Raw genomic sequence first — 22,521 nt, 5'->3', positions numbered from 1 at the left:
GCTGAAAGCCGATTGTCCCTTTTGATTTGAATGGCTGTGGTTATTTGCTTGTGCGAAAAATAGTGTACTAAAGTTTCAGTTTTTTTTTTCTGGTTTGTATTTGTTTTCAACTTGGTGTGGAATATCTAAACCTTTTGAACTATCTTTTTTCTGTTGCCAATATGCTATGACAGACTTCACTCAATTGCTTTTCGATATCATTCGTCATTTAGCCTAAAACAAACATCACTGTCAGTTGTTTGTCAGATTATGAATGAGTTCCTTCGCAGCTCTGAGCTTTTCCTTTCCCTAGTATCATCAGTTTGGCTCTATAGGCAGTACTGCCTCGTCTACTCTTTACCGCCTATTTCAGCACTTCTCTCAGAGACCAGAGGTCTATGCGCTGACTAATGTCGCTGGAATCTGATTGTTGTGGTGGCGGTGGGACCTCTGTGTGGCTGATCTGCTGTCAGCCCGATGCTGTGCTTGGAGTCGGGCTCTCTTCCCCCTCCGTGGCAGTCCTCATCATCTCTCCTCAGCCCCATTGTAGCGATTAATCTCGTCAGGGAAGGATGGACCCCGCCGACAACCCTTCTTTGGCACTTGAGTGGCTGAATTATGCATGCTCTTTTTATTTCTCTCCCCTTCCACACACCCCCCCCCCCCCCCCCCCCCCCCCCCCCCCCCTCCTCGTCTCGCGCTTGCTTTCGGAGGAAAGTGAAAGCGATGCACATTTGCCCGATGTGGCATTTGTTCCGTTCTCTGCTCAAGATGCAGGAGAGGTAAAGGGAATCAGCCTGTGACACTCAGTGACTGTCAGTGCAAGAGTTTCAAGTTATGTAGATATTGTTCGAGGGCTCTTTTTAGGCTGCACCTCCCTGTATAGAGACCTGACTAACGACTTAAGTCTTACCGTTGCTGCATGCTTTTTGTGATTCTGGCGGATTTGAAAGCCCTTTTTCTACACTTAAAGAGGTCATGTGGTAACAATAGACGTAGGAGACACTTGAAGGTCAAGCAGTGTTCTGCTGAACTTGTTCTCTGTAATCTCACAGTGCCTCATGTTATGTGATGATGGGACTCACACCCTTTTTAGCTCAAATCTCTTACAACTTAACCTGTTGTGTCGTCAACTTTGCAGAAGTCTAACACCCAATGTTCGTTTGCCCTTAAGATGAGATAAGCAGGATGAAAAAGGCAGCTGATTGTAGTAAGACATTCAAAGAGTTTACTCAGAGTTTGGATTATTAGTGCTATAAGCGATGCAGGGTAACGTCAGTTCTGTTGATGTTCAAACAAAACAGAGCTAGCTTGCTACTCCCTCCCCCTCCCTCCCGTGCAATTGAAACTCTCCCAAAAGCACATCCCGTTTTTTATGTTCCCAAAAGCAACAGTTTTTTTATGTTTTTATGGGCAAGGTTTGCCCAAGTTGTTTTGTAGCCATTTTTGGAGCCTAGGTTGTCCATGGAGACCGCGTTTTTTTTTTTTACAGTGTATTCGGGGCCACAGGCAGCTAGCGGATGGTGAGGTGATGTTAGCTGTATGTGACAAAAAATGTTTTAGCTTTAGAAACGGAGTTACATCACTTATAGTTCCTTTAATTAACACAGGGAAAAAAAAACATTTTGGCTGAATTCTTCCCTTTTCTACAGTTCTCTACATCTACAGTTACATAATCAGACCTGTGTAGTTATCAGCCGTTTCTTTCTTCCACGTGTGTGTGTTAGACCAGTGTTTGTTTTTGTTTTCAACTTGGTGTGGAATATCTAAACCTTTTGAACTTCCTTTTTTCTTGAACAACATTTTTTTTCTGTTGCCAATATGCTATGACAGACTTCACTCAATTGCTTTTCGATATCATTCGTCATTTAGCCTAAGACAAACATCACTGTCAGTTGTTTGTCAGATTATGAATGAGTTCCTTCGCAGCTCTGAGCTTTTCCTTTCCCTAGTATCATCAGTTTGGCTCTATAGGCAGTACTGCCTCGTCTACTCTTTACCGCCTATTTCAGCACCAGGGCCAGGATGACTTAGGGAAGAGATAACAGCTGAGCGATCTGATCAGCATGTTGGTGCCACTGCAGAGGGCCCATTAAGAGCAGCGCTCAAGAAGAGTTTGTCCTCCGTGCTTCGTGTGGGCTATATTGCAGAAATGCAGTGGTGGGGAGTTTTCTTTATCCCTTGGCGTCATGCTAATGTTAGCCTTGGTAGCTGCAAGGCTCTTTTAGTTTTGTAACGGTCAACAAAAAGTTGTGTGATGTGACTTTTCAAATGTGTTGCCGCCTGCACTTGTTGGGTGCACTGGTTGAGCATAGTTATCAGACCAGGGCTTATCAGAGCAAGTATTGCAAATCTCTGAAGTAGCACGTGGCCGTAATCAGTAGTTGGCTTCATTTATGGTGGAACAAGGTACACTGGGTACCCAAGGGCAATTAGAGTGAAAAGTTATAACTCAGAAATGTAACCTCAGGCAGACATCTCACCTCCTTTAGGCCTAATTTCAGTCAGTACTGTAGTCTTCTGTCAAGCTGCTTTCAGATATTACCTCCGGAGTATATGCAGAGCTTTGTCAAACGGAGGTCCGACCCTTCGGGTGATTCAGATATGACGCTAACATGCTGACATTATACGTTCATGTGTGAACGATACTGACACACATTAACAAAATCTCTGTGTGGTTGAACATGTTGATCGTGGTTGAACATGCACATGAACGGAATCTCCGCATGTTCTTTGTTTCTTTCAGACACAGCTCATTTACATAATGCCCGTCAGAAATACTAGGAGGGGAGCAGTAGAACAGCCGGCTAAGTTCGGAGTTTCAAATGTCCGGTTATGTTGTTCAGATATACGGCCCAACCGTTTAACAGCCGCAGAACTTCCGGTCCTACACGAAGGTCTGAATGCAGCTACTGATGAGTAACAGAATGTGTGTTGCCTAGATCAGCTGTTGTTATGTCTGTACCAGAAGTCTGTTGCCTTTCTCTTAATTGCACTGACATCAAATGTATCAAAATATAATTACTCATAGTGTAAGTTTTTTTTGTTGCTATGATGAAATGTTGTTCTTATTTATCTCTGTGGTTTTCATGCTCAGAGACTCTGTGTGAGCTCATTATATTGGATGCTCCTGACCGTGACCCCTTGTTGTGTCTTGTTGACAACTGTTGTGTAACTTGCTTTGCAAACCCCCTCCCCACAGCCTTGTTTTGGCACCCAGACTTTGGCAGTTTGGGCGATCTCACTTAACTTTGGTCCTGAGCCCCTGCCAGCTCCCTGGAAAATCTCCCATAAGGGGCTTTTCCCTGGATCATCCTGCTTTTCCAGACAAATGTACATCCCAACAGTTACCCCCACTCCCCTTCAGGGGGCGCTCTCATTTAAACCTATACTGCTTCTCATTGAAGCTAGGATTTGATAAACACTATTCTATCCTCTATTCCGCACATACAGATGGTGGCATGTTTCCAATCACACAAGTAAGTGAAATCTCTCACCCCTTAATCATGAAGCCACCCGGCTTGTGTTGGTGGTCTGACCCCCCCCCCATATGCTATTAAATAGGCTAGACTTTAAGCCCGTCACTAGGCTAATCAGTTTAGGAAATCTTTGGTGTTACATAAGGGAAAGCCTAGTCTGCCCTGCCACGCTTATGTCAGGCTTAGAAGGGTTAGTGGCCCGTGTGTGGTTCGATGGATGGGTGAGCGTGACCCCTTTGACCAGACAGATGACATGTGATGTCTACAATGTGTGGCAGCACAAGGATCACGCGCGGGCCGTGATAGCGGTGGTGGTCGTGGCGGTGGCGGCGGCAGTGGTGTCCCACCTCCTGTCTGCTTTTCCAACCTGTCAGTCAAGCGGAGGGAGACACATCTGCTGAAGCAGGGGCTTATGGGATTGACATGTAAGCGTACAGACCAGCCGGAAGACGAGAGTGACTCCCGAGCTTGTGTGGAGGGGAAGTGTTGAGTTATGACGAGTTTAAGGGCTATTGCACCCCCCCCCCCCCCCCCACCACCACCACCAGCACCAGCAGACTCAGAGAGGGGGCAGAAGACACCAGAGGTCTCCTGTGTCAGACTGGCCCTGTAGCTAACTTACCAGTGGTGCGATCAGTGACATTATACCGGATTGTCTAGAATGTCATGACTGAAACCCCAAGGACAAGATTTGATTTGATTTTATTTTCATATGATTTATTTTTAGTTGGGTGGTTCAGCGTGGGGGGGGGGGGGCAGTCACCCTCAGAAGGACATTTTAATATTTCAACTGTCATATCGAAATCCATATGAGAGATAGATTATGAAAATTATGAAATGCATCATAAAATGTAATGGCCAAAAATCGCTTAGAGAAGGTATGTGTACTATGTTTGACAGTGATTTAAAAGCCTGTGAATGTGGTGCTGTTCATCACAGTCTGGCAGGAATGAGAATTGCTACATGAGAAGGAAACATTGTTGGATGAGGTTAGATGTCTGACAGCAGAAATGATGAGGTTGTCACAGGAAAAAAGTGTTTTGCAACTGGATTAGAGAGGGAGGAACAAAATGTCACATTGCAGCATACTGTGGTTAATCTAGAGGATTGTAGGCCTAATGCAGCAAATGTGTGGTAATGTATGGTACGTTTGTAGCAGTGCACAAATACATACTGTATTGAGTACTCCCGTCAGAGTAATAGATTATAAGGGTCCTTTTGCACTTTTGTTGACTGAAAATATTGCATTTAGCCTAATGGGAATATTAGTTGAGATCGATTGCAAAGTTTTAGTGAGGGTGGTTCTCACTTGAGGTGTGCCAAAGGCTTTAGCCTGTAAGTCTCAGAACTGAAACCCAACAATTCCTTGAGAGGTGTCAGGCCCTGTTTTTAAAACTTTGAGTACAAAACCAAAACATACACCATGCTCTCAGTCACTATCTTGTTATTGTGATTTTCATCGGAGTTGATGTGCTGTCCCGTGCACAAGGCAAGCCGGGACTTGTGTTTGTAGGTCCTGAGCACTGGAGCCTGGCACTGACGCGTGAGGAGTGACTGATCCTCAGTACATGCCTTGGCCCTGTCCCTACTCTGGGGGGTGTCAACAATAGTGTCTCCAGTCCTAACCACAGGTTGTCAGATGGGGTCACGTCGAGGCTCTGGTTTTTCTCAACACCGTGTACTCTGCATGCAGCTGTTTGTTTGCTTGCAATGAAGTTTGTCAGCCCTGCTGTCTATAATTTGCCAACATGTTGGCTTGGTTTGCTACACGTCTGTGGTAATGAGGATTAGTCCCATTTATTTATTTATTTTTACACACACAGTTTTGTTTTTGTTTGTTTGTGGTGCATGACTCATTGCTAAGCTAATCTCTTTTGCCACCAGCATATTTGGTGTAGACTAGACGAGGTGTTTGCTCAGGGATTGTGGTATTACAGCGTCATGTCCTGTACCTGTTTTGACACAGTGTTTACACATTCAGGGTCAAAAGATGATTGTGAAGATGAATCAAAGATGAGCAACTAAATTATAGTTTATTTATAAAGACCTTTGTTAAGTTGTGGTTTTGCAAAATGGTTTGTTTTGGTCTTGTTATAGAATAGACCTAAACTCTCATGGGCTCAACTCAATACCGCAGCAGGACATTTGTCACATACTGCCAGCCACTGCCTAGTCACTCATTTTTCCTCACGCATGACGTTCGCTGGGCACGGTCCACTCCCACGCCCATTTTTGTCTGTGGTGGTGTGAGTGAGTTGCGGTTCAGACGGTGTCTCCGGTGTCCGTCTCTTTCTCCAGTATTGCGCCTCCTGTTGTCCTCTGCTCCAGTCCAGTCCACTGCTCTGCTCTGCCCAGCGTCTGTTCTGCAGCCTTATCCATCTCTGGCCTGTCACAGGGCCTCCAGGCCTGCACAAACACAGCATAACATGTCGCCTGGGAAGTGTCTAGGGGGGTGTGTGTGTGTGTGTGTGTGTGTGTGTGTGTGTGTGTGTGTGTGTGTGTGTGTGTGTGTTTCCTCAAAACGTCACTGTGCAACAATGGTCCTATAATGATGGAGAACATAATTCTCTCTTTCTGACCAACACAGAGCAGGTCACAGAGGGACAGCTGAACACTGCTGCGTCCGTCTGTGTTGGTCATCGGCTACCTCAAAAAAAAAAAAAAGATCCTGCTACAACACAGCTGACACTCCCCCCCGCAAATGTATGGGCTTCTGTGCACAAACCGAATAAAACAACTCTGTCAAACCACATACTTCTGTCAGTACACTGCTAGTGTGCTCTGAGCGCTTACTTGCATTGTGCCCACTTTTCCGTGGTTAGTATTGTACCAAAATCTGCACTATATACTTTGAGACACAGAGGTTAGAGTGTCTCGTTTGCCACTGAGTGTAAATTTGCGGGAGTCTGTAAGTTGTTCTGTTAATATCTCTCGCGCTCTCCTGCTAGGCAGTGATATTTGGACTGTGTGCTTTGGTCAGTAGCAAATGTATTCTCTGTCCTCAGATAGCTCCTCGTTCTGCTGTGGGTTGATAAGCTCTAGGAGGCCTTTTGTAATTCAATAGTTCATTGCATTGGTTTTACTGTTGGTGTTGAGATGCTGCCAACACATTCACATTCCACACATTCATTTCTCATACTCCCCTCTCTTTTTGTGTTTGTCTTGGTGCATTTCTCCTCCTAGCAAATATGTCATTGCATCGGTACATGAAGCCGAAATGGAGGATGGAACACAAAGGGACATACTGCGTCCATATCTAGATCTTTATCCATAGGGCAGAACTCGCATAATAATGCAATTAATGGCAATTAATGGAAATGAATTGGCCAACAATGTTCATTAACCATTGAAAGAACCAATACAGTAATGTCCTGTGTATTAGCCGCATTGTGTATAAGCCGCAGGACACTGTTTTAAGTTAAAAGAAACAAAACCATATTAATACCATATTAACTGCCCCGTGTGTTAACCTCATAGCTGAAGAAATTTTCCAAAATCAATGTGTAAGCCGCGGCTAATACAGTGTAGTTGGGAAATGACGGCACTGTAAACTCTAAATAACATAACTCCAGAACTTTAAAATGACATACTGTTTTCCCCATTTCTCTTTTCTTTGCCCCCCCCCCCCCCTTCGTTGCAGATGATTTTGACCGTGTACCTGAACGATGGCGAGCAGGCGGTGTCCGAGGTGCCCATCACCCCGGAGACGTCCTGCCGCGACGTGGTGGAGTTCTGCAAGGAGCCTGGCGAGAGTGGCTGCCACTTGGCCGAAGTGTGGCGTGGCAACGGTCAGTCGCCCCGTCTGGTCAGCCCAACGCTGACCACTTCCTGTCCCCTCTTCCTGTGGGTGTGTGTGGGTGTGTGTGAGAGAGAGTGAAGTGGTTACATCTTTTGTATGTGTATGTTTGGGTAGTTCTGTAGATGTTTTCAACGATTTATACTTATGTCTTTATGTATATGTGTGTGTGTGTGTGTGTGTGTATGTGTGTTGCTCTATGCCATAACATTTAGAGGAGAACAGAGAGCCCTGATCCCTTTTGTTTAATGTTCACCTGATGAAGAAGCACTTGCAGTCCTTTTCCTGGTGTGTGCGTAGGTGCTTCTCTCTGAAAAGGCTAGATGGAAATTGACCCCAAGCAGACAACAGAAAGAGGGAACACTTTGTCGTCCCACAGAGTGCAACTTTAAAGGCAGCTCTGAGCAGGAGAAGAGTGGGATCAAAAGGCCCTCCCGCTTCTGAAGCGCAGACACTCAGGAAGCGCACGGCATGCTGGGAACATGTTGCGCAACCGAGCCAAACAAATGGATTCACTGAGCATTTTGTTTTGTGCTCAGGAATGTTGCCGTGTCTACCAGTGTGGTGTTCCCAAACCTCAGACACGGGGTGTGTCCTTCCTTGGATTGGGTTGTTGGAATGTGTGTTTCCTGTGTGTTTGTGGGGCCGGGATTTGGCTGTTGACAGATGTCCATAGAGGAGCGTATCTCCTCTATATTATGTTGAGTCACAGTGTCTTGTTCCTTTACTCAAAAACTTTGAAAAACATTTCAGTCCCCAGAAGTTCTTGAGCACAGGCATTTACCAGGGGGATTGTGGGAAGCCACTGAGTATCTGATCAATCACAGCCTGCCAACAAGTCAAGAGGTCGTCTCTATAGCAGCTGGGGTCAAACTGGATCGATAGTGGCCTCTAGTCAGTTGGGGCTGCAGTGTGCTGTGATGTGCTGCGCTGTACCGAGCACCTGTCTTGCTCTCCCTCAGCTCCTGTCAAACCTGCAACACTGGTCCCATCTCTTCCTCCTTCCTCCACTCTACTCTCTCTCTCTCTCTCTCTCTCTCTCTCTCTCTCTCTCTCTCTCTCTCTCTCTCTCTCTCTCTCTCTCTCTCTCTCTCTCTCTCCCCCTCTCTCACTGCAATGCACCCTGGTTTTTGTCCTCAGCTTGTGACTGCGCCTTTTTTAGTTCTCTCCCCCCCTGTGGTCTCCAGCTCTCTTCTTCCTCTTCTCTTTTCTCTTCCATGTTTTTCTTCAGACCCCGTCCTTCCTCTTATCAGTTTGGCCTCTCTCTTTCTCTTTCCCATCATGCTTGGCACAGGTGAGCTCAGGTGTTCCTCCACCTGTGCAGAGAGCCTGTAGTATGTTCCCTCATACACAGACCCCACCTGCTATACCACCCCCGCACCCCCCCCCCCCCCCCCCCCCCCACACACACACACACACACACACACACACACACACACACACACACACACTACCCCACCACCCCCACCATCTGCATTCCTCTGGCACACAGTCATGTTTGTTCTCCCTGCCCTGCCCTGCCCTGCCCTGCCCTGCCCTGCCCTGCCCTGGCCTGGCCTGCCCTGCCCTGGCCTGGCCTGCTCTTTGATCCCTGATGTCCACACCCTCCATCTCCCTCAGGGAATCCACTCCTTTATCTGCTTATTCCTCCCACTCAGCATCATCTCTTTCCTCTTCTTCTCTTGAGTCGCTTCCATGTGTTTGTGTTTGTCTGGCACTCTGGCCGGTTAATTAGCGCGGGTGAAAGACAATCCCTGTGCTTTTCTGAACCTACCTAATGGCGTTCATCTCCATCCTGCTTCGCCATCCTTGCAATTTTCCTTGAGTCTTGTTCTTTTATGCTCTTTCTTTTCCTTGTCTCTTATCACTTTTTTTCCCCTCAATGTCTGCCTCTTTTTCTCTCTCTCTCTCTCTCTCTCCCTCCAACTCAGTGGGGAGCCTCCTCTTGGGCTAAACATATTCTCTTTCACTGTCACACTTGTGTACTCTCTTTTTCCCTGTACTGCATTTCTCTAACAAACTCACCCTCTCTCTCTCTTTCATTGTCTCTCTCTGCCCCCCCCCCCTTCTCTCTCTATCTCCCTCTTTTTCGCTCTCTCTGTCTCTCTTCCTCACTTTCACTGTCTCCATCTTCATCTCTTCTCAATAGGGACCCTCCTTAAGTCCAATTAAAACGATCTTAAATTAATTGGACTCCCCAACATTGTTGCCAAATGAATGCAGATGCGTTGTTTGATTCCGCCGGCTTGTTTTCACTTCTGTAACTCTCCTGTGTTTTTCCTTTTCTCCCACAGAGAGAGCCATCCCCTTTGATCACATGATGTACGACCACCTGCAGAAATGGGGCACCAGGAGACAGGAGGTGAAGTTCTTCCTGCGCCACGAAGACTCGCCGACCGAGAACAGCGACCAAGGTGAGGAGTGGTTCCATTGGGGCTTTGCGCACGTATCCCCTACAAATTATGTTACGTCACACTTTCTTGTTTTTTCCCAAACAATTTTGAAAAACATTTTAGTCCCCAGTGGTTCTTGAGCAGGGGCATTTACTAGAGGGATTGAGGGAAGCCACTGAGTATCTGATCAATCGCAGCCTACCAACAAGTCACGGGTAACCTTCGTTGCCCGTCAGTCTCTTTGCCTTAGTTAGCACATGACCATCAAATGAGACTAAAGCTGATGATACATGGAGCAATTTTTTGAGCAATGTTGCAGGACAGTATTCCTCATTAGGCGGGGATCACATCAGCCAGCGGCAGCGGCAAACGTAACGCAACGCTCGGAACATAATAAGTTTTATCTAGTTCCTAAGCAACACAAACGTTTTTTCAATTGAATATGCTTGCGTTGAGCTTTAAAAGTTGAACCAAGTTCAACGCTCAGCTTGTTCAACGCTAGCGTTACGCCAGCGTTACCACCGTACCGCTGCCGAACCATAGAGAACAATAGGAAACCTGCCGCTTGCCACTGGCTAATGTGATCCCCGCCTTATTGTGGTTCTGGCATGTTCCCATTGATATTGGGCAACAATCTCTTTTCTGGAGAACTTTAATTAATCATCAGTAGGCAAATTGTCATGATCATCCAATCAAAATAAAAAGATCATTCCTCAAAAAGTATCATCATCCTTAGGCTGGGGCAGAACCCAGAGTTCTAAATAAAGTCTTGCATACTCATGCCCATATACATGCCCAGTCACGTACTGTGCCACAATGAACAAGCGTTCATGTTAATTTTTGAGGACGTGCACAACAATGCCAAATGGGCGCAGGATACATGTGGCACCCATGATGCATACGCTTTGTTAACAGCAAGTATGTCACTAGCCAAACCAAACTAAACTACCTTTCGTCAGAAGTGTCCTTTCGGTTTTTAATCACTTGAAAAAAAGCACCTACGTCATGACAGGAGGGTTAGGAATAGCAGTGTTTCATGAACTTTATTACACACCAAAGGTAAAATACATTATCTAAAATACACTGCCTTTTTGAAATTCATGTCGGCTATCTGATGCCAAGCGTCTCGTCTCAACCACAAGGAAACAGACGCTGGTCTTACAGCGCTTCAGAGATTTGGTTTCGTTTGGTCTGACGTCTCCTTTCAAGGTCACGTGCTGTAACGCCACAGACTATTAGTGGATACTGGCAGCACACGCACAAAAGGGAGAATTTGCATGTTGATTGCTGTCCATTCACTTGTCGGCAATGCCAATCAGTGATCATGAATGAGCTCTGAGCATGCATCCCCGCTCCCCCTCCGTCTTCAGCAACTGTAAGGGCCCTCGGTATTTTCATCACTCGGCATTTCAGCAGCGACATCTGCATGTTAACAAAGAAGTCTTTTCCTCCTCGAGAGCACACTCTAGGGTGTTTCAGGCATATTCACAATTTATTTATTTATCTTATTTATGTATTTATTTGGTTTAATTATTTATCACCTCAGGTAATGTTTTTAGTATGATTTGTCTGTCGATCTGTCGGTCTGTGTGCAGGATTACGCAAAAACTACTGGCCTGATTATCATGAAGCTTGATAGCAAGGGCAAACCCATGACATTTAGTCAAGTCAAGTCAACTTTATTTGTATAGCGCATTTCATACACAGAGGTCATTCAATGTGCTTTGCATAAACACAAGCAAACAGGAATAGCTAATAAAAGCATAGAAGGGCAATAGTCAAAGAATAAAAAAAAACATAAAACTAAAAGGGCAAGTGTTTTAAAAAGTAATAATTATAACACATAAAAAACAATATGAGGACGCTGTGGCGCAACATGCTATAGCGCTCATGCCATGTACGGGTCCAAGTGCCCACGGGGACCCAGGTTCAAATCTGATCTGTGGTCATGTCCAGATCCCACCCCATCTCTCCCACTCCTTCCTGTCTATCTTCACTGTCCTATCCGTAAAAGCAAAAAGGCCAAAAATATACTTTAAAAAAAACAACATAGAATGACTAGTCAAGCACCCAGTGAACAGCAGCACTTTATAGAGATTCTTGAATTTCCCCTGTGGATCAATAAACTATCTATCTATCTTGAAGTAGTCCCAAACTGTGCGCGCACACCACCACATATATTTACTTTCAGGGCCAAAATGCCCGATCATAGGCCTCGATAGTCCCCCTCGTGGAGTATTAACACCCAAAACAGTTGCTGTCCCAAAATAGTCCTGTCATTCTCGAGCAGTAAACAACGTGCTGTTACACTTTGACTATGCCCAATCTGTCTATTCTTTTAGAATGACAGGACAACTACTTCACCAGAATCCCCCTCAACAAGAGTGCGCTGTGAACTGGGCAATGAACATTTAATCAGTTAGCAGAAAGCATCTGAGAAAAGTTTGGTCTTAAGTCTAGATTTGAAACTGGCTACAGTTGGGGCAGCTTTGATCTCATCTGAAAGTTGGTTCCAGAGCTGAACTGCATAGCAACTAAAAGCTGCTTCACCATGTTTAGTTCTAACAGTAGGTTTTACTAACGAGTATTTCTCCTGAGACCTGAGAGGTCTGGAAGGTGTGTACTGCTGAAGCGGTATTTCTGTCAACATATAAAAGACAATTACACACTGATATCTTGAGTTTGATTTGTATAGACCAGAACTATGAACCCTTGGCGGGGGTCTGTGTTCTCTTAATGCCCTTCCAGTTAAGGGTATTTGTTTGCTTGGGTCTTAATTGCATCTCCCCAGGAGTGCAGGTTTTATAGGTCTTAGCCATGAAGCAGTTTAGAATGTGTGTGTAGGGGGTTATGTAACTAAGCGGCTTGCTCCATATTTGGACGCCGCGTCTTTGACCCCTTCCGGCCCCCGTGGCCTGCCTACTTGACCCTCACACACATACAGTACACACGTTCTGAGCCTACTTACACACACACACACTGATTTGCCAACGTACACGTGCAGGCATAGACGCACTCACAATTGCATTTACATGCTTAAATGCTAGCACAAGCCAGCACACATAAAGACTTGTATGTCCAGATGCCTGCATGTAAATGCATAAAAAAAGGTGATACAAGTGAAAACTTTTTGTGCAGTGTTGCTGAGCAACCACATGTTATGGTTATGGTATTTAGCAGACACTTTTGTCCAAAGCAAATAATACAAATACATACAAATAACAATACAAAGTTAAATTTAACAATACAAAGTAAATCATTTAAAAATTTGGTAAGACTACATTAAGGAGAATATCAATAATAAACAACAATGTGAATTCAAGCAATAGCCTAATGAAATTAAATAAATACTATAGTATACAAACCACATAAGTTGTTTTGACACTAATCCAAAGCGACTTTACAAAATTAGGGATCAGTCAAGGTACAGTGTAAATAGAAGACAACAGTGCAACAATAATAGTACTACCTTGTGTAAGAGTAGAATAACAGTTCAAATTCAAGTTAAGTTAAGGGATGTAGATAGGAGGGATTGACAGGATGGAGAAAGAAGTCATGGTCAGTGCATGTTAAGTGTGTAAGATTATTAATGGTGTAGGAGCAGTGGTGTAGTCTAGTTAGTTGTAGTGGGCAGGCTTGGAATTTCAACATTTTAGGGGCAAGGCCTCTTGGCCTTCAGTTGGGAATATTTGGTGGGGGGCACAAAGGCCAGATGTCAGGGCACCAAGGCCAAAGTTAACTATACAGTAGTAGGCTATAAAAATGATCTAAATTGTATTTAGCCTATTCACAGCAGTAGACCTGCATCACTGTATGAAACATTACAAAAACATGAAACATGACATATTACATAGAACTGTAAATCATCGGATCATCATGATCATATTTACAGATATCTAGGCTATATTTAACATTTATTTTATATTTGGCCTGTAAATTATGTATTGAACAATTTAACCACAGCTCAGCTTTAAGAAACTCAAATAGCCTAGATGCATGCTTAGCATTTTGTGATCGGCTACTTTCAGTCTTAGTCAGCTGTATATCCTCTGATTTGAATATTTACCGATATCTAGGCGATATTTGCAACATATATTTTGTATTTGGCCTGTTATGTAAAAAAGTAGAAAAATGTAAACACATTGTGAAACTTGAAGCCCAAATTTGGACACATGCATGTCTAAATTTGCTGCAAATTCAAAACGGATTTCTTTGGAACGGCTAACTGTACAGGGGACTGCTTTACACCTTTGTGTTCGGTAAGGTCTGCTGTTTATTTTGATATATAGTTTGTCATGTGTTGAACGAAGGGTTCGGAAACGGAGATCGCTTTATATATGCCAGCGTTATTGAATATAATTTAATGCGGGTGGCTACAGGTAGCCAATGGAGCTCGGTGTGTAACGGGCCCTTTTGGGTTGGTTGAAGACCAGGTGTGCCACCACATTTAAAACAGTTGGTGATTTAATTTAAATAGTTGACGAATTGGTTCATTGTTGCAGCCATACATTCAAGTCAGTTCAGCGTCACTAAAGGTCTATGGCATATATTATTCATATAATACACATATATTAGGGCTGTGTCAAGACTATTGAATATTTTACACAGTCAATCTGTTGACTCAAAGCTACAAACAAATATCATTGGCAATCTGGCAAACAATATGGTTAGTGATTGAACAGTTTATCAGTTACAAGAACAAACACTATGTTCATTGATTTGACTGCTTATTGTTTTTAATGACTGGACAAGAAATCAAATGTGTCCATAACAAGTAGTTTCTTACAGAACCCATTCATTTCTCTCTTGCTTTCTCTCCCTGTTGCTTTATTGACATCACCATATAACGGAAGATGCCATTGAAAAGCATAGAACACAGACACATAGGAAAAAATGTTGAATTACAGAATCATAGAATATTTGAAACATTCATACACACATTCAAATGCCCTGGCCTGTGTGTGTGTGTGTGTGTGTGTGGCTGTGGCTGGACTGGCGGCAGTGTTGGAGGCTGTGTTGGCCTTGCTTGGCTCCACTGAGCTGGAACGCAAGTGTGTCCAGTGGAGGGTGTAAAACGGCCCCCATCACCCTCCACTGAGCGGCCGGCTGTCACCGCCCCAGTGACAGGCCTTCATCCAGCACACCCCCACTGCCCGCATGCTGCCTCTCTCTGTCTGTCTTTCTCTCTCTGTCTGTCTGTTTGTCTGTCTATCTGTCTGTCTGTCCCTGTCTGTCTGTTTGTCTGTCCCTGTCTATCTGTCTGTCTGTCCCTGTCTGTCTGTTCCTCTTATTCGCCCTTTTAGCTGCTGTTCTTGTCTCTCCAGTTTTTGTGCTTTTTTTTCTCTCTCTTTCTTTCTTTCTTTCTTTCTTTCTTTCTTTCTCTCTCTCTCTCTCTCTCTCTCTCTCTCTCTCTCTCTCTCTCTCTCTCTCTCTCTGCATTGTATTCTTTTTTCCTTGTCTGTATCATGCTGTTTCTCCCTGTCTCTCTTGAACTCTTCTGACCTCATCTTCCTTCTTTCCTCTTCTCTCCTCTCTCTCCCTCACTCACTCCACATTCATTTCTATCTGTTGTTCTTCTCCCTGTCTCCTAAACCGTCAATCGTTTCCAATCCTCTTTCTCTGCTGTTTATTTGTTTTGTTTAGAATCTTCCTCTTCTCTCTCCTCCTAGTTCCATCTCACACCTCTCTCTCTAGCTCATCCCTCTCCTCAGTCCTGCTGTTTGCCCTCCCACCCTCGACTGCTCCCCTGTCTTTCCCTATACATTTGACACCTTTATTCCCTTCTGCGCTCTGCTCATATCATCATCCCACACCTTTTTACGGCTATCACATTAGTGCTTCGTGGGCACAAAAAGTTTCTGCCTGCGAACAGTGTAGTTCAAGGCCAAGTCCGTCCAGAGAGTTTCACCAGCACTCTTCCTCCTGCCCCACCCCGATAGAGCAGTTGTGTCTGCTTGCTCGCTCTCTCTCTCTCTCTCTCTCTCACTCACTCACTCACTCACTCACTCACTCACTCACTCACTCACTCACTCACTCACTCACTCACTCACTCACTCACTCACTCACTCACTCACTCACTCACTCACTCACTCACTCACTCACTCACTCACTCTTACTCACTCTCTCTCTCTCTCTCTCGGTTAGACAGGATTACCCCCTGGTTACCCCCCCCCCCCCCCCCCCCCCATGTCGTCCGCCCTTTGGATTAAGGGGGAAAGGGCTGTGGTGGAGCGCTGCCCTCCTGGATGGGCTGTAATAATCCACTAAAAGCGCTCCTTTCTGACTGCGTCCCACAGTCACATGTCTCCCGTCGCACAAACATTCACGGCTTGTCCCTTGTTAGTTAGGTGACCGAAGAGAGGGGATCCTCCCTCACGTGCATCCCCAGCACAAACACGGGGTCTGTGAAACCCAAAACCCCGAGGAGGGATGAGTTGTGGTTAGTGAGGTTCCCTCTTTACTGTAAAGTGCTCCGGGTGCCTTGAAAAAAACGCCCTATAAAATGCAATGTGGTGGTGTTGTTAAATCATATTTTGTCCAATCTGTAAAACTAGTCAAGCTCATAGTCTCTCTCTCTATCTCTCTCTCTCTCTCTGTTTGTTTGTTTCTTTCTTTCTGTCTGTCTCTCTTTCTCGTGTATAGGTAGCCAACAATCTCAGGACCACAGTAGCAGATGGAGTGGCTCCAGCTCAGAAAAGCACAACGAGAACGGGGTACGTTCACATCCCCAGCACCATTGACCTCTTTCCTCTCTCTTTGTTTGTTATTTATTATTTGCCAGGTGGCTTTAACGTCAGTATTGAAATGTCCGACACAAATTCTTTTTAGATTTGCAAAGTTAGACTACTGTGATGTATTCCCCTGAGCCCCTTCATGTGAAGGCAGAAAAAAAGGTTTTGTAGATCTCTAGATACACTGAAGGTTTTGATAAGAAATCTCCAGTCCTCTGCAAAACGATTAAAGTACATTGCTGACTTGGAGGTCACCTTGTCAGCAGCCGATTCTGTCCCTTACAGGAAGAGTGAGAGTGAGTTCAGAGTTCCAAACAGATATACCTCAGTCCACTCCACCTAACTGGAACGTAATTGGATGTTGGACGTGGCTGTGTGTGAAATTGAGTTATGCATGTGTTATTCATTTAAATTCATTTGAGCTGTGCCTTCCCCTCCATCTCTGCACTATTTAGAAAATAATTTAATTGACATTAAATTTACATGTGCATTTTTTACTGCACATGATTGGATTGCATTGACTCCTGTTCCACGTGGTGTGTCCCAGCTGAATATTAAACTGTCAGAGACTTTAGATGGAAGAATTTTGCATAAATACATTACATTGTATTTTTTTGTCTTCATAGAATGATAAATTAATCAAAACATCATCAGTTCATTACATTTCAATTTCAAATCCGAAGAAGCTTTGTCTTCACTTTGCTTTCAGTTGTACACACTTCCAGCCTCTCCCAGAGGGACATCGCCCCATGTTATCTGATTCAGTGCGGTGCTCAACCATGCATCACTTCATTTCATTGACTGAATACTTCACAGTGCACTGTGCCACTGGTTAGGAGCTCTGGCATTTGAGGCGAAACGCAACTTCTGATGTGTCTCACATGACCGTACGACCGTAACAGTTCCACTTGTGCGTGGCCTTGGTCTATTTAATCTTAATCATCGAGCAGCTTTGCTTTGCATTGCCATGGCACCCCACACCATATGCGAAACTCTCGTGAACATGTTCAACTCATGCCTCACATTCTGTCACTTTATTATGCACTGTGTGTGTGCGCACTTTGTACAACACTCGACTGTAGTCCACTTAGTGATGCCTGCGTCCATGGGCGTTTCTGCTTTGGTCCTTCAAGCATCTGTCCCAGATTCAGGCAAAAGTAAGAGTTGTGTTTTCCGAAGCGTAACTAATTTCACCTTAAGGGATAGCAAGCGGGGTGGGGGGGGGGGTGGGGGTGGACGCATCGCCTCAGCATGAAAAGGAAGAGACTGAGTGACTGAAGAAAATGCTCATCCTGCTATGTTTAGTCATCTTACCCCACCTCCTAACCCCTCAATCCACGCCCGGTCTCCCGTCAACCAGTTGTTGGAAGGAGACTGAGCTTGGACTCAAGAGGCAGTACCAGCGACGATGATGCTTACAACAAGGACCAAAGGGAGCTGATTAGCAAAGCAACTGTGCTATCTTAAGCGTGGCTCTGTAGCATCGCTCCCAAGTAGCACCCTCCTGCCAGCTGCCAGGTGGAGACCTGTGGAGATTGCCGGCAAAGGAAGGGGGGGAAAAAAAAACACCGCAGCCAGACAGGAAACACAATGGCACCCACATACAAGTGAGCATCATCAACTACGTGTGAATTTTCAGATGGTGATGATTTACTATGTGTTTTGTCATGCACCAGCTTCTTACCAATGAACTTGGTCTGTTGATGTCCAGTTTCCTGTTGCTGGATCAAGCTTAGTCTTAGACTAAATGCAAATTTCAATGAAAATCTCCACTTAAATACACTACATGTACATACAAAGATCGGCGATAGAGTACGCTTCTCAAATAGCGAGCACAGTTTATTGTGAAGTAGAAGACTGTTAATGGTCAGTGTCCTTGGTCCTCTGTCAGAGAGGCCTCCAAAAGCCGCAAGGTTCAAGCTTTGTCTTGAGGAGTCGCTTGGCGTCCCTTAAATGCTGCTATATTTGTTTGGGGCATTTAATCGGATGACGGCTCGTTGTCGGGCAACTTATTAAGGGGTTGGCTTAGACGTCTCCCTCACAGCAAATGCAATCAATTTCTTAACCCCCTCACCCTACTCCATTTTATCCAGGAGCCAACCCAATGAGGATTGGCATGGGTTTAACAACATGACCCTGTCTTGTTGTGTGTGTGTGTGTGTGTGTGTGTGTGTGTGTGTGTGTGTGTGTGTGTATGGGTGTGTGTGTATGTGTGGAGGTGGGTTGGCGGTTGGTCAATAAGTGCAGAGAAGCTCTTTGTTCGCTGGTTCTTTCTATATAATTTGAAGGATTACACTAGTTTCATGACATAACGGCGCTCTAAGAGGATCAGCATCCTCGTTATCCATTTGTTCGACCAGAGGAGGGGCTTTTCTCTGCCAAAACCTCAGCCCCTCTCGGAGTGCTCCGAGAGCGACTCGTGACACACACACACACACACACACACACACACAGAGAGAGAGAGAGACAGAGAGACAGAGAGACACAAACACATGCGCGTGTTCCTAATGGACACATTTAGTGGCAGCCACACCCACCCCATTGCGGTCTTGGTAATCCCTAGACACGTGCCCATGAGGGGTTCTCCCTCTCATCCTCTCCGTCATGTCCTCAGTTGAGGTCTACCCGTCCCTCACTATTCATCTCTGTCCTTCTCTCTCTCTCTCTCTCTCTCTCTCTCTCTCTCTCTCTCTCTCTCTCTCTCTCTCTCTCTCTCTCTCTCTCTCTCTCTCTCTCTTTCGTGCTCTCTCTTGTTTGCCTCTCCCTCTCGCTCCCTCCTCTTTCTGTGCTCACTTGTTTATTCCCACGGGCCTCATCAGTGAGGCCGTGTCGCCTGAGTGCGCTGGAGCGTGGCCGCGTTCGCCGGCGGGGTTTTCTCGGAGAGGGGCGTGTTCGCTGGAGTTTAGTCAGCCAGCCACCCTCCCCTTCTCCTTCTCCTCCGTTCCTCCCACCCCCACCGGCATCCTCCGCTCCTCTCCTCGCTTGTCCCCTCCCCATCCGCTCGCGTCCGATTCATCTCCCCGTCCTCCCATCCCTCCTGCTCGGCACGACAGATCGAACATCCACGCAGCCGGGATCTGCTCTCCGAGGCTTGGGAGGGGCGCGGTGCAAGGTAAGAAAGCGTACGTAGCTGTATGGAAGGCAGGGGCCACTAAGAACTGTTCATTTATGAAGATCGTTTATACTTCCTGCCCAGAAAGAGAGTGGCATTACTTATAGCTTTGTTGTTTTAAGATTAGCTAGTTTTCATATTTATGTCTTTAAGATGTGGTGACCTATTTCTGAGCCAAACCGAACTGCATTTGTTCCTCTAAGAGTGTCATGCGTCAGTCACATGCTTCTCGACTCAATTAAAAAATGCATAGTTTTCAAACTGGACAAATGTAAGCTTCGGACTTCACAGTCGAGTTTGATTTGTCTGTATGTAGGTTGGTGTCTCGAGTTGGAAACTAGTAAAACCAAAATCTGAAGAGGGGGAAAAAAAGTGCCAAGTACTTGTTGTCTGTTGGCATCAGCAATTGATGTGTTTGGACTTTTTTAGGTATTTTTTTTAGTTCTAAGTAGATTTTGTTGGATGCTTTCACTTCATCTAAGTATGTGGATTTTGCTGTCTGGCCAAGGAGGCTTACGATAAAAACCAATCTCTCTACTCTGGTGCTCATGCCCAAGTCCCCCTTTAAAGCCTTTTGGAGTCTAGTCTTAACATAATTAAAGTATGGTACCCCTGGTTCACAAAAGTGCATTATAGTTGCCTTTCCAAGCAAGTGAGATTTCAGTGCAATCAAGTGTTTTTTTTTCCCCCTTTTAATTAGTCTCCTAAAAAACAGCTGTAAATTGAAGTGTTCTATTCAGAGAGCATTAATGATCTACACTGGGTAACAGGTTTTTTTTTCCAAGTGATTGCAACAGATTTTTCTTGCAAGTCAGCTCTGTCTCTGTGTGCATTGTCAGGGTTTCAATGAAACCACTTGTGTTTGCGTTTTCCCGTTGCTGCCAACTCCTTGCTGTTGGACCCTCTTCTCTTCGGAATGGAGCGTTTGCTGTGCCTTTCGCCAAGCCACCTTTTAGAGAGCAGTGGACAAAATAATGCAGCATCTTAGTGGGGCAATCCATTCAAAGACTGAAAAAAAGACTAGTGCTGCTGCATCTCTCCTTTTTGCCCCTCCCCCTGAGCATTTGAAAGAATGGATTTGGCCAGATGTGCTCTTGCCATTTAATCTCCTTTCTGGGAGTCTGAGGAAGGCGAAGGCAATCAGGATTGGCTTTGAATGTTTACAATAAGGCGGGCACATGTTAGCAGACATATATATATATATATATATATATATTGACATATGTGCAGTGAAATCTCATTGAGCAAAATTGACAGCATAGATCCTCTCTGGATAGAACGGCTTAAGTTGCAAGCAACTGAAAAGAAGATCTTGTTAGTCACACACAACTGCAACGTTTTTTTTTTTTTTTTTTTTTTTTTTTCTTAACATAAGCTATTGTCAATATTAAAACTACAGGACCTTTAAGTCTACCTACAGACCTGCTTCCTTTTTCCTTCCCTGGATAAGAGGCAGAGCGCTCTGCAAAGCATCATCACAGTGCTCACATGCAAGCCATGACCATGACCAGGATCAGCATTTGTAGTAGTAGTAGTACTACTAGTGTATCTAAATCAAACCTACATAGGAATTCCCCATTCTGTTTATGGATATGGGGATAACCTCTGGACTTATAGCTTAGAAGTGTCCTCATCTTGCCACTAAAACATGTTCATACATTGCCCAGAACCAGTTTGTTGTCATTATTTCTTCCTATAATTGGTTAAAGCTTGTCTAATTACTAGCTTGGTTACTGACAACCTTCGTTTTGTCTGAAAAGAGAGCGTCTCATGTGAGGTCGGTCACCCTCCTGCCCTTTATAGACCACAGGCTGTTTGTTCAGGTTTCCACTGAGCAGTAGACTGGGAGTCCTGCAGGCGTGGAGGTCTAAGTCAGATGAGACCTCTGACCTAAGAGGACCTTTAGCTATGTTCCGCTTTGAGGAATCAGAGACAAGTCAGAGAGAGCGTATCTCTCTTCTGATTGCTCAAGCCCAGGGACATCTGGTTAATCCAATTAAGCCCTGGTCCATGGAGTTCCTTGTTGCTCTATTGCTATAGCGACAGTATCTCTCTCTCTCCCTCTCTCTCTCTCTCTCTCTCTCTCTCTCTCTCTCTCTCTCTCTCTCTCTCTCTCTCTCTCTCTCTCTCTCTCTCTCTCTCTCTCGCCGTCTCCCCAAGAGCCCGCGTGATGTGATCCAGCCGGCGTCCTGTGTGTGCAAAAAGCGGCTGACACAGTCGCTAAGTAAGCCATGAATCACTCTCCCTACAAATTGAGTCGGAGCTAATGAAATTGGGAGGCCTGCCATCGTACTGGTCAACCCTGCAACCCTGTCACACAAGAGCCTACTGTTGGCCTTGGCCGTGACTGCACTGATCATGAGCTGAACTGAACTATGTCAAACTGATAAGATTTGTGCACTCTGGCTGCTTGTGTCCACTTTCTTTCTCTTACCCTGTATAGCTGGCACAAATGGAATAGATTTTGAAGTGATTTTGCTCATTATAAACTAATTCTTAGTAATTATAAAATTGCAGTAAAACTGTAGTACACCGTAATGACGTTAATTTTGCCAGAATATTGTCACCCATCTTAATTAATATTGGACACTGAGCTGTTTGTGTTGGGCGAGGAAGCATTAAGGTCTTAATTAGCCAGTATGTCAGTGAAATGGCTCTGTCTGTACCCCCAAGGTCTCCAAGTTGAAAAGTCTCTACAAAGTGCCTGTAAAACGGTGGCATTTGTGTGGTTATTAAAACTTCAGATTTATGTAGGGAGGCAATATGTGCAGGGGCTAATGCACACAGGCTTTCTCTTATTCCCTTCTTGCCTGCTTCAGGCCTCAGGCATGTGTGCATGAAAGTTAGCTACCAATGACGAGCAAATATCTAGATGATATTATAACCAGAATGAGGACACATACAACACTGAATATGTCATTTCTACTTAACATTATACCAGTCATTCTGCAGCGAGGCATTTGCAGCCTAATGGTGTTGTCAAGTCAGTTTTCATGGTATATGGTCATGTAAATGAGAGACAAACACTTGT

General features: G+C 44.9%; 1 protein-coding gene across 6 annotated transcripts in view; it reads left to right on the top strand.

Moving 5' to 3' along the window:
* The window catches only part of ppp1r13bb (protein phosphatase 1, regulatory subunit 13Bb), a 59,279-nt gene that overhangs the window by 14,881 nt on the left and 21,877 nt on the right, over positions 1-22,521 (top strand). For all 6 annotated transcript variants that reach the window (XM_042095551.1, XM_042095549.1, XM_042095552.1 and 3 more), the window contains exons 3-5: positions 7,099-7,246; positions 9,549-9,668; positions 16,290-16,360. In XM_042095551.1, coding sequence (XP_041951485.1) covers positions 7,099-7,246; positions 9,549-9,668; positions 16,290-16,360 — 339 coding nt within the window. The remainder of the gene's footprint in view (positions 1-7,098; positions 7,247-9,548; positions 9,669-16,289; positions 16,361-22,521) is intronic.

The sequence above is a fragment of the Alosa sapidissima genome, chromosome 6, assembly GCF_018492685.1.
Source record: "Alosa sapidissima isolate fAloSap1 chromosome 6, fAloSap1.pri, whole genome shotgun sequence".
Lineage (NCBI taxonomy): Eukaryota > Metazoa > Chordata > Actinopteri > Clupeiformes > Clupeidae > Alosa > Alosa sapidissima.
The sequence above is the reverse complement of the archived record's forward strand: the minus strand, read 5'-3'. Positions and strand labels throughout refer to the sequence as shown.